Source organism: Geotrypetes seraphini, chromosome 2 (genome assembly GCF_902459505.1).
Source record: "Geotrypetes seraphini chromosome 2, aGeoSer1.1, whole genome shotgun sequence".
NCBI lineage: Eukaryota > Metazoa > Chordata > Amphibia > Gymnophiona > Dermophiidae > Geotrypetes > Geotrypetes seraphini.
The window spans coordinates 3379134-3393543 of record NC_047085.1 but is presented as its reverse complement, the minus strand read 5'-3'; the positions used below and the strand labels follow the sequence as shown (position 1 = coordinate 3393543).

Genomic DNA, 14410 nt, shown 5'->3' with positions numbered 1-14410 from the left:
TGCTGGGCACGATGGACCTCAGGTCTGACCCAGCAGAGGCATTGCTTATGTTCTTATGTTAAATTTACAAGGGTATGTGAAAGCAGTAGATGTTGTAACCTGAGTTAGCTGCACCATGCAATTTCACACCTCTAGCTCATTTGCATATTATACAAGAGGATGCAAAAGATGCCCTTTTTACCGCTGTATGAATAATGCATGTATAACATACAATTGGAAGAATTATGACAGATTAAATTACAACTTTTGGTGGAATTCAGTTTGCCATATATATAAGATGGAGCGTACATTTGCAACACAAAAAGGATATATCGATAAGTTTAAGAAGATTTGGGGACCATTAACAGATTTTTGTAATGATTGATATAATTTTTCCCATAATAAGATACTTGATAAAGGAGGGGGGGTAGGTTTAGGTTTATTCTCTTTATCATAAAATATAAATAAATTATCATAATAGTTGTTATATTGTGTGCAACTAACAAAATAAGGGGAGGGAAAGGGATTCATAATTGAATAATAGTTGATAAAATTATTACATTTTATATGATGTCTAAAATTATAGTAAGGATTATATAAGATATGTTGTATGTACAATATGTTATGGAGATATCAAGTGTATACTTAAGGTAATTGTATGAATCTTTATGACACACTTGTTGTTATATGAAAAAATTAATAAAAAATGTTAAAAAAAAAAAAATGCATGTATTTGAGACCTAACAAAGCAAAGCTGGGTCAAATATGAAACAGAATGGCTTTTGTAAGAAGAAAGACGCTGTTTCAAGTGATACAAAAAATTTTAAAAAATTGGACAATGTACAGTTGAGATATTTGCACCCAAAAATGGCCAAAATTTGAATAAAGCACTAATATAATTATTACATCTTTGTTTCCAATTGGCTGCAAAGCTTCATAATGGAACTCCTGTGTACATGTCATGTGCAATGACTGCTGGAAGAAGTTATGACTTGAATCGAAATACATGGCAGGAGCAACGAAGGCTTCAAAGTAGGCATTAAATTTCTTTTCTAACATTTTTTGCCTACTTTGCTGGCTCATAATAGGAGAGGCAAACTAATGTTACATTCCAAACTTTGTAGTAGGGGTTGTATTAATCCCCAGAATTTCAATTCACTTGGAGGCTTTGTTGGGCTGTGGTGGGTTATGCAGAGATTGACTTACATTTGGTCTGAAACCAATAGAGATCCAGCTGAAAAAAGTTACATGCTTTCATTTGGGGCTATAGGGAACATCCACACAAAATTGGGGATGATTTTTAATAATAATAACAGTTTATATACCGCAGGACCGTGAAGTTCTATGTGGTTTACAATGGTTAAAAGATGTTACAAATTAATTAGAATTAACAAGGTTAGAAGCTAGTTATTAACATGGCTAGAGATCAGTTATTGTGGAGTAGGATTGGACAGGTTAGTTGACACTTTTATTATTAAATGGCGTTTTGCACTTAAGTTAGTCCATATTCCTGACTTAGTCCATGGATTAGTTTATTTGCTTCAATGTCATGGGTCAGGTTTGGCTTCTAGCCAGGATTTTTTGAAGAACCATGTTTTCAAGTATTTACATTAGATGTGCAAATCTCTGAGTTTATTGAGGTCCATATTTTCAGTTTGAGAGTTGAATCCTTTTATATTTTACTCCTTTCAGAGATGGAAAGGATAATATCAGATGGTTTGTGCTACATTGATTTAGCTTTGTAAATCGGGGGAAGCTATCAGGGCACTCTCCCTGCAGAATCTTGAAGGCTAAACAGTAAATAATGGGGTGAAATGACTTAATCTCAATTTGTAGAATATAAGTCTTGCTACTGTGTTCTAATCCTGAGAGGAGGAGTAGTGATAAGATTGTCAATTATACCAGTATCTTGCAATGTTGGTGGAGAAAATAAAGTCAAACCCTTCTCGACTGTTGTAGTGTGGCAAATGCCTTTCATCTGTTAGTTTGCAGCCTAGGACCCTGGAGGATTTTTCAATGTTGAGATGAACTCCATGTGATTGAGGGTGGAATTAAGTGTTTCTATAGTTTAAGATGATGTTTTGTTGCAAATTTTGTACTTTAATTCAGGTTTGGAATCATTTGATAGTGAGATTAGTTAAGTCCAGATCCAAAGGAGTCTGCATATAAGAGTAGCCATTGTCTATGCTTTAGCATCATCGTAATTTGTGTGGTCATGAAAATGTTGTATAGTAGTGGTGAGACAGGAGATTCTTGTGGTACTCTGCACGGCGGAGTCCAGTGGTCAGGGTGGATTTTCTCCTTCAGTACTCTGTATCGTCTATTGTAAGGAATCCTTGAAACCATTGTAGGACATATCCTGTGATTCCTATTTCAAATGCTTCTGAAACATCAAAGTGTGCTAACAGCATTTGTCCACCTTTATTTAATGCTGATCCTGCATTTTCTGTACTATGTGAGTTTCTGAATCCCTGTTGAGAAGGTAGCAGTAGGTTCCAGCACATAATATAATCTTTTAGTGGGTTGTATAAGGGTAGTGGGCAGAGATCTAGCTTGAATCCTGTTTTATCTAATCTGGTATCGATCTTAATTCTTCTACCAACCTTGCTATGCTCATGTCACCCTTCTCCTTAAGTCACTTCACTGGCTCCCTATCTGCCATCGCATATGGTTCAAGATCTTATTGCTGACCTACAAGTGTGTTCATTCTGCTGCCCCTCAATATCTATCCTCACTTCTCTCTCCTTATACACCTCCCAGAGAACTCCGTTCCTCAGATAAGTCACTCTTAACGTTACCTTTCTCCTCCACTTCCAATTCCAGACTTCGTTCTTTTCATCTAGCTGCCCCCTATGCCTGGAATAAATTATCCGAGTTTGTCCTTCAAGCCCCTTCCCTAGTTTAAAAGCAGACTAAAACCTCACCTTTTTGATAATAGCTTTCAATCCTTAACCCTACTCCTCTGCCCTCCAACCCAGCCAGCTGATTAACCGTTCCCCTTAACTGTATCCATGACATCTTGTTTATCTGTTTAGATTGTAAGCTCTTTCGAGCAGGGACTGTTTTTCTTACTCTTTGTGACTCTGTACAGTGCTGCGTGCGTCTGATAGCACTATAGAAATAATTAATAGTAGTAGTAATTCCTTTGTTATGAGTGTATTGAAAGTTGTCCATATTCTATCTGTTGGAATGGCGTTTACTCCAGGGAATGTAGTAGAGGGAGTCAAACAGCAGTCCAAGTATCTATGGGGTTCATAGGAAAAGTTTGTCATTTTTGCAGATATGTTGAAGGGAAAAGAGGAGAGATTACTTGAGTAGAGAATTGGGATGAATTGGTATAAAAATCAAAGATTAGATTAGGATTGTAGTAAGGTTTCCTACAGAGAGATTTACGGTTCTACATAGAAAACAGAGAGAAATGAAATCCTGGGTCTGGCGTGCAGAATTTGAAATACGTGAGCTATTTAGGAGAGAGATCGCGGAATAATCATATTGAATAATCTTTGGATTGAAAACTAGTGTGGCAAGGCAGTATCAAGAGCCCAATGACTGATTAAGTGAATGGCCAGAGGCAAAATCATCAGAGAAAAGGAAGTGCCATTGGTGAGGTATTATTTGGAGTAGACAAGGACTTTGAATGATAAACACAGTGTAGAGTTAGTGCAGAAAAGAACCTGGAAGGTCTGATACAAGCGGGTTATGGAGTTGTTGAGGGTGGTATCAGCTGTTGAAACAGACAGTCAATCTCTCTAATCCGTTTCCCCCCTGCAGATGCAAGATTACCCAGACATGTTAAATCGACTCATCATGACCAACCTGTCCTATCTGAAGAGTATTTGGCCTGATATGCGAGCAGCTGCAGCCATGTTTATAGGTACTGTAGTCCTCAGTGCGAGCCTGGCTCAGGCACCTGGGATCTCTTAGGGATGGGCCCTTTGGCCTTGATCTGCCATCATGTTTCTATCTTAAAGCTACAAGTTCTCCAGAGTATTTGTGTGACTGGATGCAGTGGCGTACCTAGCATATGTGACACCCGGGGCCCATCATTTTTTGGAACCCCCACCTCATCTGTGCGAAAAACATGATTTTTAGTAACAAGCCACATGTCACACATGAGTACCTAGGAAAAGGCAGCATCTTACATATTGCAGTGAGCAGTACATCAATACTCCAATCCTTTCGCAAACATCTGAAAACTTGGCTCTTTTCAAAAATCTAACACCTCCCGCTCTTTGGTACCCTATCCCTCTTTATCTTCCTAGCTCCTTTCCTATAACCCTTTATTGTAGCTCCTTTTCAACCTAACCCTGTAAACCGTGCCGAGCTCTATGCTTGTGGAGATGGCGCGGTATACAAACCTAAGGTTTAGTTTAGTTTTAGTTTAGTTTAGTAAAACTAAACAAGCCAGAATAGTACAGATCAATCCTACACCGTCAATCCTAACAGAAAACCATGTCTTTCGAACACACAGAACACAGAAAATACCTTCGCCTAGTATGGAATATGTCATCACAAACTAATCCCTCCCTCTTTTACAAAACTGTAGTGTGGATTTTAGCCATGGTGGTAACAGCTCTGACGCTCATAGAATTCTGAGCATCAGAGCTGCTACCACCACGGCTGGTGCTAAAAAATGCTACACAGTTTTGTAAAAGGGGGGATAAAATAGAAATACATAGACAAAGGTTAAATTGAACCAGCAAGAAGCTGGACTCTGAATACAATGCGACAACACAGAAACAGTGACACATGTCTCCTAAAGCAACAAATAAACAGAACATTTTTGTTCTACCTTTGTCTTCTCTGGTTTCTGCTTTCCTCATCTTCTTGTTACTCTCTTCCTTCCATCCACTGTCTGCCATCTCTCTGCCCCTATATGGCATCTTCTCTCCTTCTATGCCCCTTCCAGAAACTATATGCCTCCCCCTTCCATCTCTCCTTTCACCCCCATTGGTCTGGCATCTCTCTCCTCTCCTTCCCTCTCCCACACCTCTCTTCTGCAATCCCTTTCTTCCCTCATTATATCCATCTAGATTACGTTCTTACTACCCTCTCATCAATTTCCTTTTTTACTGTCTACCTACAGCTCGCCACCTCTTTCCCTCACCCCCTCCAGTATTTCCATAACTCAATCCTTTTCCCCCATCATGTGCCCTCCTTTTATTTATCCCCTCCTTCCATCCTCTGCCCTCTTCTCTCTCTCCCTTCTCTCCACTTCCATCATCTGCCCCTTCTCTCTCTTTCCCCCACTTCCATCATCTGCCCTCTTCTCTCTCTCCCTTCTCTCCACTTCCATCATCTGCCCCTTCTCTCTCTTTCCCCCACTTCCATCATCTGCCCTCTTCTCTCTCCCCCTTCTCTCCACTTCCATCATCTGCCCCTTCTCTCTCTTCCCCCTCCACTTCCATCATCTGCCCTCTTCTTTCTCCCCCTTCTCTCCACTTCCATCATCTTCCCCCTTCTCTCTCTTTCCCCCCTCCTTTCATCATCTGCTCTCTTCTCTCCCCCCACTTCCATCATCTGCCCCTTCTCCCCACTTCCATCATCTGCCCCTTCTCTCTCTTTCCCCCCACTTCCATCATCTGTCCTCTTCTCTTTCCCCTTTCTCTCCACTTCCATCATCTGCCCCTTCTCTCTCTTTCCCCCACTTCCAACATCTGTCCCCTTCTCTCAATCTCTCCATCCACCACAGGCCCATCTTTCTCCCTCACCTTTCCGATTTTGGCAACAAGATCGGCAAGGCCCCCCCCCCCACACGACGGCACTGAGCGGCATCGGTGCCCCCCCTCCGCAACGGCACTGAGCGGCATTGGCACTCCCCCTCTGCGACGGCACTCAGCGGCATCGGCCCCCCCCTGCCCCGTGACAGCACTCAAGTTCGGCCTCCTTCTCCCGGCATCAGCAGAACTTCAGATCAGCAACAGGTGCTCAGTCAAAAGCTTCCCTTGTCTGAACTGCCTGGGCGGAAACAGGAAGCTGAGTCAGGGGAAGCTTTTGACTGAGCACCTGTTGCCGATCTGAAGTTCTGCTGATGCCGGGAGAAGGAGGCTGGACTTGAGTGCTGTCGCGGGGCAGGGGGGGCGCCGATGCCACTGAGTGCTGTCGCGGAAGGGGGGGGGCACCGATGCCGCTGAGTGCCGTCTTAGCCCAGGAATTTTCCAGACCTGTCTGGCTGTGCACCCCCCTAAGGCTGCACCCGGGGTGGACCTCCCCTCCCTGCCCCCCCCTTGGTACGCCACTGACCGGATGTTACTTCCATTTTTTTCTGGATACATTGCTGTCCTTCTGCTCACTGACAATTTCAGACATAACCAAGGAAATAAGGGAATTTTCCTGTGGAACAGGTCTCGGTTGTGGAGGCCTGTATTACGTAGCTTTAGTTTGGGTTCCTCTTTTTCATATGCAGCACTTTGCACTTGCTCACATTGAAGCTCATATCCATATCACAAGGTTCTCTTGCAATTTGTCACAATACTCTTGCTATTTAACAATTTTGAACGGCTGTTAGGGATTTGTACACCACCTTTTTTTTTAAGTTATACAATCACACTCAAAGCAGTTTACATACAGGTACTTCAAATATTTTCCCTTTCTGTCCCAGTGGGCTCACAATCTATCTAATGCACATATCTTGCTAGTTATTCCCATCTCTAAATCAATGATAAATATGTTAAAAAGCAGCGGTCCCAGCACGGACCCCTGGGGTCTCCATTGAGAATATTGACCATTTAAACCTACTCTCTTTTCTGTCTTTCAATCAGCTCTTAAGCCTTACTAGGATATTTCCTCCTATCAGTTTCCTCAGGTGGGAAGATGGGAGCCCGTACCCTGGATCCCCTTTTCCATCTCTTCCTTCAAACTGGCGTTATGAGTACATTCAGAACACAATGTGTATATTTAGCATTTTCTGGTTTTGATCTGAAGCCCTGTAAGATCATCTGTAGGAACTCTCAGCCCTTTGTGGTCTTAAGGAAGTCAAGATTGGTGGGGTGAGTACAAGGCTCATGTGCCTACTGTGCCCAGTGAGTGTCCAAAAGCTAAGCCCCTCATCCCAACCTAGTGAGTGGCCAGAAAACCACAAATGTAGAGACTGTCCAAAACCTGGCACGTATGTAGCTAATTCCCAGTGAGTGTCCAAATGTCAGTAATTCCCAAAACCTGTTGCCAGACTTAGAGAATGACATGGGGACAAATTTTTCCCTGTGTCATTCTCTATGCCAGACCCTTACTTCATCACCTCACCCAATGCCTAGCTTTAATTTTGCCCCATTCCATGTCCTCTACTCCTAAGAAGAGTGCCTACTTATGCCAACAGTGATAGTCCATGAAAGCCTCCTTAGAGAAAGGATGCTGCCCATATTCTGGAATCCATACAGGAAGCAGATCGACTCTCTGACCACCTCAGTTACAGCAGTTTTCTGGCTGTGATGAGTGTCTATGTCTAATGAAAGCTGTCTTTCAGGGTTCCTGGTCTTGCACATGCAGAAGGAGCACTACAGACAGTTGGAGCTGGAACACGTGATGGCTGGTGAGTAATGGAGAGGGGCAGCAGGGGAGAAGAGGGGTCAGAGGTTGTGTATGTTCCTGAGGGGGGACATAACTAAATCTCCACAGCTTTCCTGCTTTTCAAATCAGTGAAATTCATGAACAAAGTATTGAGTTAAAAATAGGCATATTTAAAGAGTTTGCAAAAAGTCATGACTCAAATGCTACTGTACAGTCAGGGAGATCCCCCTTGACACCGATTGCTTTGGAAGTTGCCTTTCGTTTGTTCTGATTGTCATGCCAATGAAAGGCTAGATTCACTAAGCAAACCGATCATGTTCCTACTACGGCTCGATTCACTAACCTTCCTCTAGACCAGTGGTTCCCAACCCTGTCCTGGAGGAACACCAGGCCAATTGGGTTTTCAGGCTAGCCCTAATGAATATGCATGAAGCAAATTTGCATGCCTATCACTTCCATCATATGCAAATATCTCTCATGCATATTCATTAGGGCTAGCCTGAAAACCCGATTGGCCTGGTGTTCCTCCAGGACAGGGTTGGGAATCACTGCTCTAGACCCCATCCGCACCCGATCCGATCTGCGCATGCAAATGAGTAAAAAGGCATGTAAATTTCTTAAGGCCTCGATTCATGAAACCATTTCGTCCAAACCGACTGGCCTTTCCATTCCAAAAAGTTTCGACTGCTGAGGACCAGTTGCTTTACATCCTCGCTGACTATTCCTGCCTAGCAACTGCCGCGTGCTTGTTAAGAACCCCATTAAAAATATATATCTACCTCACAAAAAATCAAAAATATATCTAAACTTTAAATATATGTAAACTTTCATGTACATAAGCATTAGAAATATTTTTTTGATTTTTTTAGAATGCGCATAGCGAGCATGAGAGTGAATCTCGGATTTGTAATGTGCATGGCGAGAAAATTGTGGTTTAACCCCGTGCTCTCCTTGTGCATTGTATACTTCATATATCAATGCCAAATTTAAAAAAAAAAATCAAAAATGAAAAATAACTTTTAAGGGCCAGCTATCCCTCCCCGCTTCCTTGCAGCTAGATTGTCACGTGCATCTGATGTCACGGGGTCACCTTTGGTTGCTTCGTGCTTCACGGCAGAAAGAGCTGCACAGCCTCCTGTGATTCGTAGGCTGTATATAACAGCGCATGATCCCAGCGCATTCAACTGCTGTTAACTGTTGTACCTTCTAGCAACCTAACAGTTCTTTTCCTGAGAGAAATGGATGGCGCTCGTCGGCTACGCTATCTGCTTCTTTTGGAACACGAGTATGCCGAGGAGAGGTTGGTAAAAACTATAGTCCTTATATTGCATTTTTTACAACAACAATGCTTTGCAGTAGGCGCATTCAGAGCCCGCCAATGATGTCCGCGATTAAACCCTGCCCCCTAAAGAGCTAGCGCATGCGTTATATGCTTCAGAACCAACAAGGATACAAAGCGCACATGCGTCGATCGATGTTAAAGCAAGACATGTGCTCGAATGGGGGCATGTTTACGATTAGATCATTTGCATGGACAAGCTTTACTGAATCAATCGGCCAGAATGACTCGGAAACGGATAGGACACGAATCGGATCGATTTGTGGACTTTAGTGAATCTAAATGGAAGGGGAGACATCATGGGATGGAGAGAGGATGCTCAGCTGCCCAGGTTTCCATCTTGGATCTTTTGGTTTCTCAGTCTGCATAAGGTCACTCTGAATATCCATTTGCATGTGCCGCTGTGTGCCACTGAAGGACCAGAGCTGTTACCCCTCCACTAGAACAGATAGTAGATTTTTACCCAGCGCAGATGTCGTGCAATAGGACAAGGGAGGGCCCTGCAATTTCTGCTTGTGTCAGAAATAGTGTTCCTCTGGCTATCCAGAGTTAGGGGAGCACAGCAAATTGACTGGAATTAGTTCCCCTTTGCCAATGTGCCATATGTTTAAGGGTAATTTTAGTGCTTTTATTAAATTGCTGTAGTTATAAAAGCATGCGCTTTGGCGTGTCGGCATGGATTGTAAAAAATACCAATCTAGGTGTATACTTTCAAGTAACATCCACATCTTCAATATAGGCACTGTTGCTGCTGGGTTTGTACTGGTATTTTAATAGGATGTCTAAGTCTGACTTTAGATGTTTCCCACAAAATATCCAAAGCCAGAGGCGGAGAAACATCCATTTTTGAACAGGATGTCCAAATAATTTTTGGATGTCTTGGCCGCCAAAATGTCAGGACATTCAATTCTGTCTCCATTTTTATTTAATATTTTAATATTTTTTTAAGTCCGTTAGCAACCTTGATTCAAGAGTGCAGTGTCAAAGCATTTATTTATGCCAGTGTTCCACAGTCTTTTTAAAGCCGTGGGGCCACGGCTGGAAGGCATCCGGAAATACGCAGATGTCGACACCATTACATCACATCCGTGTCTGTACATGCATGGAGGCCCTCAACATGGGGCCCTGAGCCTGCAATTACTATTCCACTGGGGAGTACTGGAGGAGGAGTGGCACTTATATGGCAGTATAGTTCTATAGAAATAATTCATAGTAGTAGTAGTAGTAATATAGTAGGATTTTGGTGAGTTTTGGTGGCCTCCCACCCTCCAAAATATAAATAAACAGTACATACCTGTCTCTAGCACAGCAGAGGTGTCTTAAGTAGACTGGTGGATGGGCTTGTGAGCCACAGAGAGGAGGACCCAGGCCCATAAAATCCTCTGACCACTACATTTATGGTGGAAATTGTGAGGCCAGATCTAGCTCGGAATGTCTAAGGTCCGTCTAGTGTCACACCCACACTCTCCGAGAACACCTTGAGCCGTCGGGTAGTGACATGAAGCTTGTTACTGGCGTGGTCCCTTTAGAATTAGGGTCACCTTTCAAGTTGGTAGTCCCTGGCAAATGCCCAACTAAGCTTATTCTCCAAGGGTTTTGAAAAATCACACTTTGTCAGAATGGCCTTGGTGAAAACATAAGCTTTTATTCGGCCACCGGCCGTGGAATTACTGTGCCACTCCAGGTTTTCCTGGTAGCATGAACATCATACAAAAACAACAGAAAAAGTTCATTTCACTCCTGGTCACCAAGCAAGCAGCTCTGGACTTGATTGGTAAAACACATACAGTCCTTAATGTGCCATGAGGCTAGGAGGTGAAACAGTTAGCACCAATAACTCTCCATTGTAGCTTTACAGGAGAGACATTCTTGTTCATGATTGAGAAATATTCTGTGCTTTCCTACAGTGCTTTTAATCTCTCCAGCTGGGCTGGACTTTCTCCCTAGTCCCAAGCAGGCTTTTCCCTGAGAAGGTTAATTTCCCTCTTCCTATGAGGCAGGCAGACTAATTGAATTAGTTAGTTGCTATGGCAATTTCTTTACAGCTGGGCACTTTCACGGAGTGTGGAAGTCAGGAAATTCTGGGCTTTAAAACTAGCCAGCATTACAACCTGGCGTTTGGTTCAGCTGTGCACATACCCTGCAGAGGAAATTACTGTATCCTTTCCACACTTCAGCAAAACAGCATGTGAAATTGCAGTACAGGATTATTTCCCTAGTAACTCCCACAGTCATTAGTTCACAGAGCAAGCAGAGAAATACAGCCAAGACAAAACCTCTGTTCACAGACCTTTCCCAGGATATTCAGCTCTCCACTGAACAGCTTTCCTGTATAGCCCCACTTTCTTCCCATACCATGGGCTCTGGGGAAAGGAATTCAGTGGCCAAATTACCAGCCTGTTCCTCCGTCATTTCCCAGTCAGTGCTGAGGAACTGCTCAGCCCCGTCCTGCCTCTGCTCTACTGCCAAGCCTCGTTCTGCTCTTCCTCCTTCCTCCCTCTGCTCTCTAACAAGCCTGGCTTTAAGCTGAGGGGAAGAACCACTCCCCCTTGGCTTTGGATGGGGGAAGGGAATTCCTTCCTCAGCCCATGCCGTTTCTCTGAGGGGAAACTGCCTATGAGCTTTCTGCCTTACAGGCAATGGACAATAGCAAGGCAGCTTCTTCCTGCCTGGCTCTGGAACTGCTTCAGGTAAGTCTAAGCCTTCCTGTTCTATTTCCATTTCATTGTCACTCACCAGGTAGTCAGCTAATTTATTGTCCTGGGAACTGACCTGGTCAGCCCTTCTGCACTGGGGTTTACATACTTTCCTTAATTTCCCTGTGGCAAACCTTGGGAAAGACGTCCGTTTGTCACACTAGGACATCCTGCAAAAGGTTTAATTATCACCACAGCTCACCCAAATCCCACTCAAAACATGCCTCTAACACACCCCTTTCTGAGTTTGATGTTTTGGAGGGCTAAGTACTTTGTTTTGATTATTGACACTTGGATGTTTTGCAGAGAAAAATGTCCAAGTGTTGCTCTTTGGATGTTTTTGTGTTTTGAAAATGCCCCTAATAGACACCCAGGTGTCCTCTAAAATAGATCCAAAATTGCAGCCTTCTTGCCCACTAAATCTCAGCAGCCTGTTAGAAATGCTGCTTCACACGTCTGCAGCTGCTTCAGCTCTGCCGGACTCTGGCAGGAGGGGAGGAAGAACTGTTAATACAGGTCCTTATCTAGCTGTGCTACTGGCTTGGACCCTCTTCTGGGCTCTGTGGCCACAGCAATGCTCTTTCTAAAGGCACAGGTCTTCAAGAGAAGCCAGGAAACTCTGTTTCAGTTTACCACTGTGAGAGGAGGAGGAGTAAAAGATTCAAGATGTGAGGATTAAGGAAAACAGGAACTGAAAAGATTAAGGAGGTTGAACAAGGGAAGATTGGGGACTGGAATTGGGTGAGAGGAACAGTGGGCATATGAATAGGCTCCAGAAAAAGAAAGGATGAATTAAGATAGCCAGGTTTTACTTTCATTGAAAGCAAAGGAAGGAAGGAGATCAGACTGAGGCCTAGATTCACTAAAGCTCACCTATCTTTGTGATCCGTGGCCGAGTCTTGGCGGGCCACTGATTCACTACAGCATCCTCATGCAAATGAAGTGATCAGACGCACGCCCCTTACCGACCCCATGGATCGCTGCAGATGAACTTTCTCTCCGCTTCAGGTCAAATTAAAAGTGTATGTGTGTGTGTGTGGGGGGGGGGGCTGCACTCGCTAGCCCCTCGCTAGCCCCCCCAGATTAGAACAAAACAGAACATCCCCGCTTTAAACCCACAGATTAAAACCGCTGGTTAAAAGCATGGGCTCGCAGGGCGGTAGAGATCAATGCACTTTTTGCACAAGGGAGATGTTTTATTTTGATGGTTTTTTATTTCTGATACTGGGATTTCAGGGCTGCAGGGCTGGAATTTCAGGGCGGCAGAGAGCAGGACAATCAGAAAGGATGTGAGCGACTGGTCCTCAGCAGTTGTTTCTTTTTTGATCGGCCAGCCCAGTTGATGTTCCTTCTTCTCTTTAGTGAATTGCTGTCTTCCTACTTTGTAGTGAATCTAGGCCTGAGACATTTGGATTTTACTTCCTTTGAAAGCAGTGGAAGTAAAACCTGAATATCTCAATCTGTCCTTTTCCTGGAGCCATATGATAATCTTACATATGGAGATTGCGATAACAGGAATTCAGGGGTTGCTCGGGAAAGTAGGAATCTGGAATGGGTTCGGTTTTGGTCAGTCATTGGAAGTTGAGGATTACTCACTGCCGGGTTTTGTTTTGTTGGCATTGGCTGTATTTAGTAGCTATGGAGTTTCAACACTCACTAGGGTGGGATGAGAGGCTTTGGTTTAAGACACTGATTGGCAAGTTCGGTGCAAAGGGAATCAGACGGAGCAAGAACTGGGGGCCAGTGGGACTCAGCAATTGAGCGTGGGTATAATTCAGTCTGAAATGGAGGTTTGTGGAAGAAATGTGGTCGACTTTGAAAGCCACCATACAAGAAGCAACAAACCGCTATGTTAAATCAGTAAGTAAACGGCGAAGGAACAATAAGCCACAGTGGTTCTCTGCGGAGATTTCGGACCTCATCAAGGAGAAGAAAAAAGCATTCATCTCTTACAAACAATCAGGGAAACAGGACTCTAGGGAAGTCTATCTGGCCAAGTCAAAAGCTGTCAAAACAGTAGTTAGGGAGGCCAAATTCCGCATGGAGGAGTTTCTAGCGAAGAACATCCAGAAAGGAGATAAATCCTTCTTCAGGTATATCAGTGACAGAAATAAGAACTCAGGCAGGATAGTACGTCTTAGGAAACCAGACGGAGACTATGTAGAAGCGGACTCGGAAAAAGCCCAACTGTTAAATGAATACTTCTGCTCAGTCTTCACCCGCGAGGTGCCAGGACTCGGCCCTCAGCTACAGACAAGGGTTGACGCAGATGACCCGTTTAGTAATTTCGAGTTTACACCCAGTGGTGTCTACTGCGAACTGTCAAAGCTTAAGGTTAACAAAGCAATGGGGCCTGATAACCTACACCCCAGGGTGCTCAGGGAGTTGTGTGATGTCTTGGCGGAACCGCTATCCGCGCTCTTCAATCTCTCCCTTAGTACGGGTAACGTCCCGTTGGACTGGAAGACGGCTAATGTCATTCCACTTCACAAGAAAGGCTCCAAGATGGAGACAGCAAACTATAGACCGGTGAGTCTCACATCAATAGTGTGCAAACTAATGGAAACTCTAATCAAACGCCAATTGGATACAATCCTGAACGAAGAGAATCTACGGGATCCCCGTCAACATGGATTTACTAAGGGGAGATCCTTTCAATCCAACCTGATCAGCTTCTTTGACTGGGTGACGAGGAAGCTGGATGTTGGGGAGTCCCTGGACATCGTATACCTGGATTTCAGTAAAGCATTCGATAGCGTACCACACCGCAGGTTGCTGAGCAAGATGAGTTCTATAGGATTGGGTGACACATTGACGAAATGGGTTGGGAACTGGCTTGGAGGTAGGCTTCAGATGGTAGTGGTGAACAGCACCCCCTCCGAAATGACGG

At 43.9% G+C, this 14410-nt stretch overlaps 1 protein-coding gene across 5 annotated transcripts in view; it reads left to right on the top strand.

The window, feature by feature from the left end:
* The window catches only part of MROH1 (maestro heat like repeat family member 1), a 411563-nt gene that overhangs the window by 386900 nt on the left and 10253 nt on the right, over window positions 1-14410 (top strand). For 4 of the 5 annotated variants that reach the window (XM_033934479.1, XM_033934480.1, XM_033934478.1 and 1 more), the window contains 2 exons: window positions 3751-3853; window positions 7442-7507. The exons of the other annotated variant lie outside the window; for it this stretch is intronic. In XM_033934479.1, the coding sequence (XP_033790370.1) occupies window positions 3751-3853; window positions 7442-7507 (169 nt within the window). The remainder of the gene's footprint in view (window positions 1-3750; window positions 3854-7441; window positions 7508-14410) is intronic. 5 annotated transcript variants of the gene reach the window in all.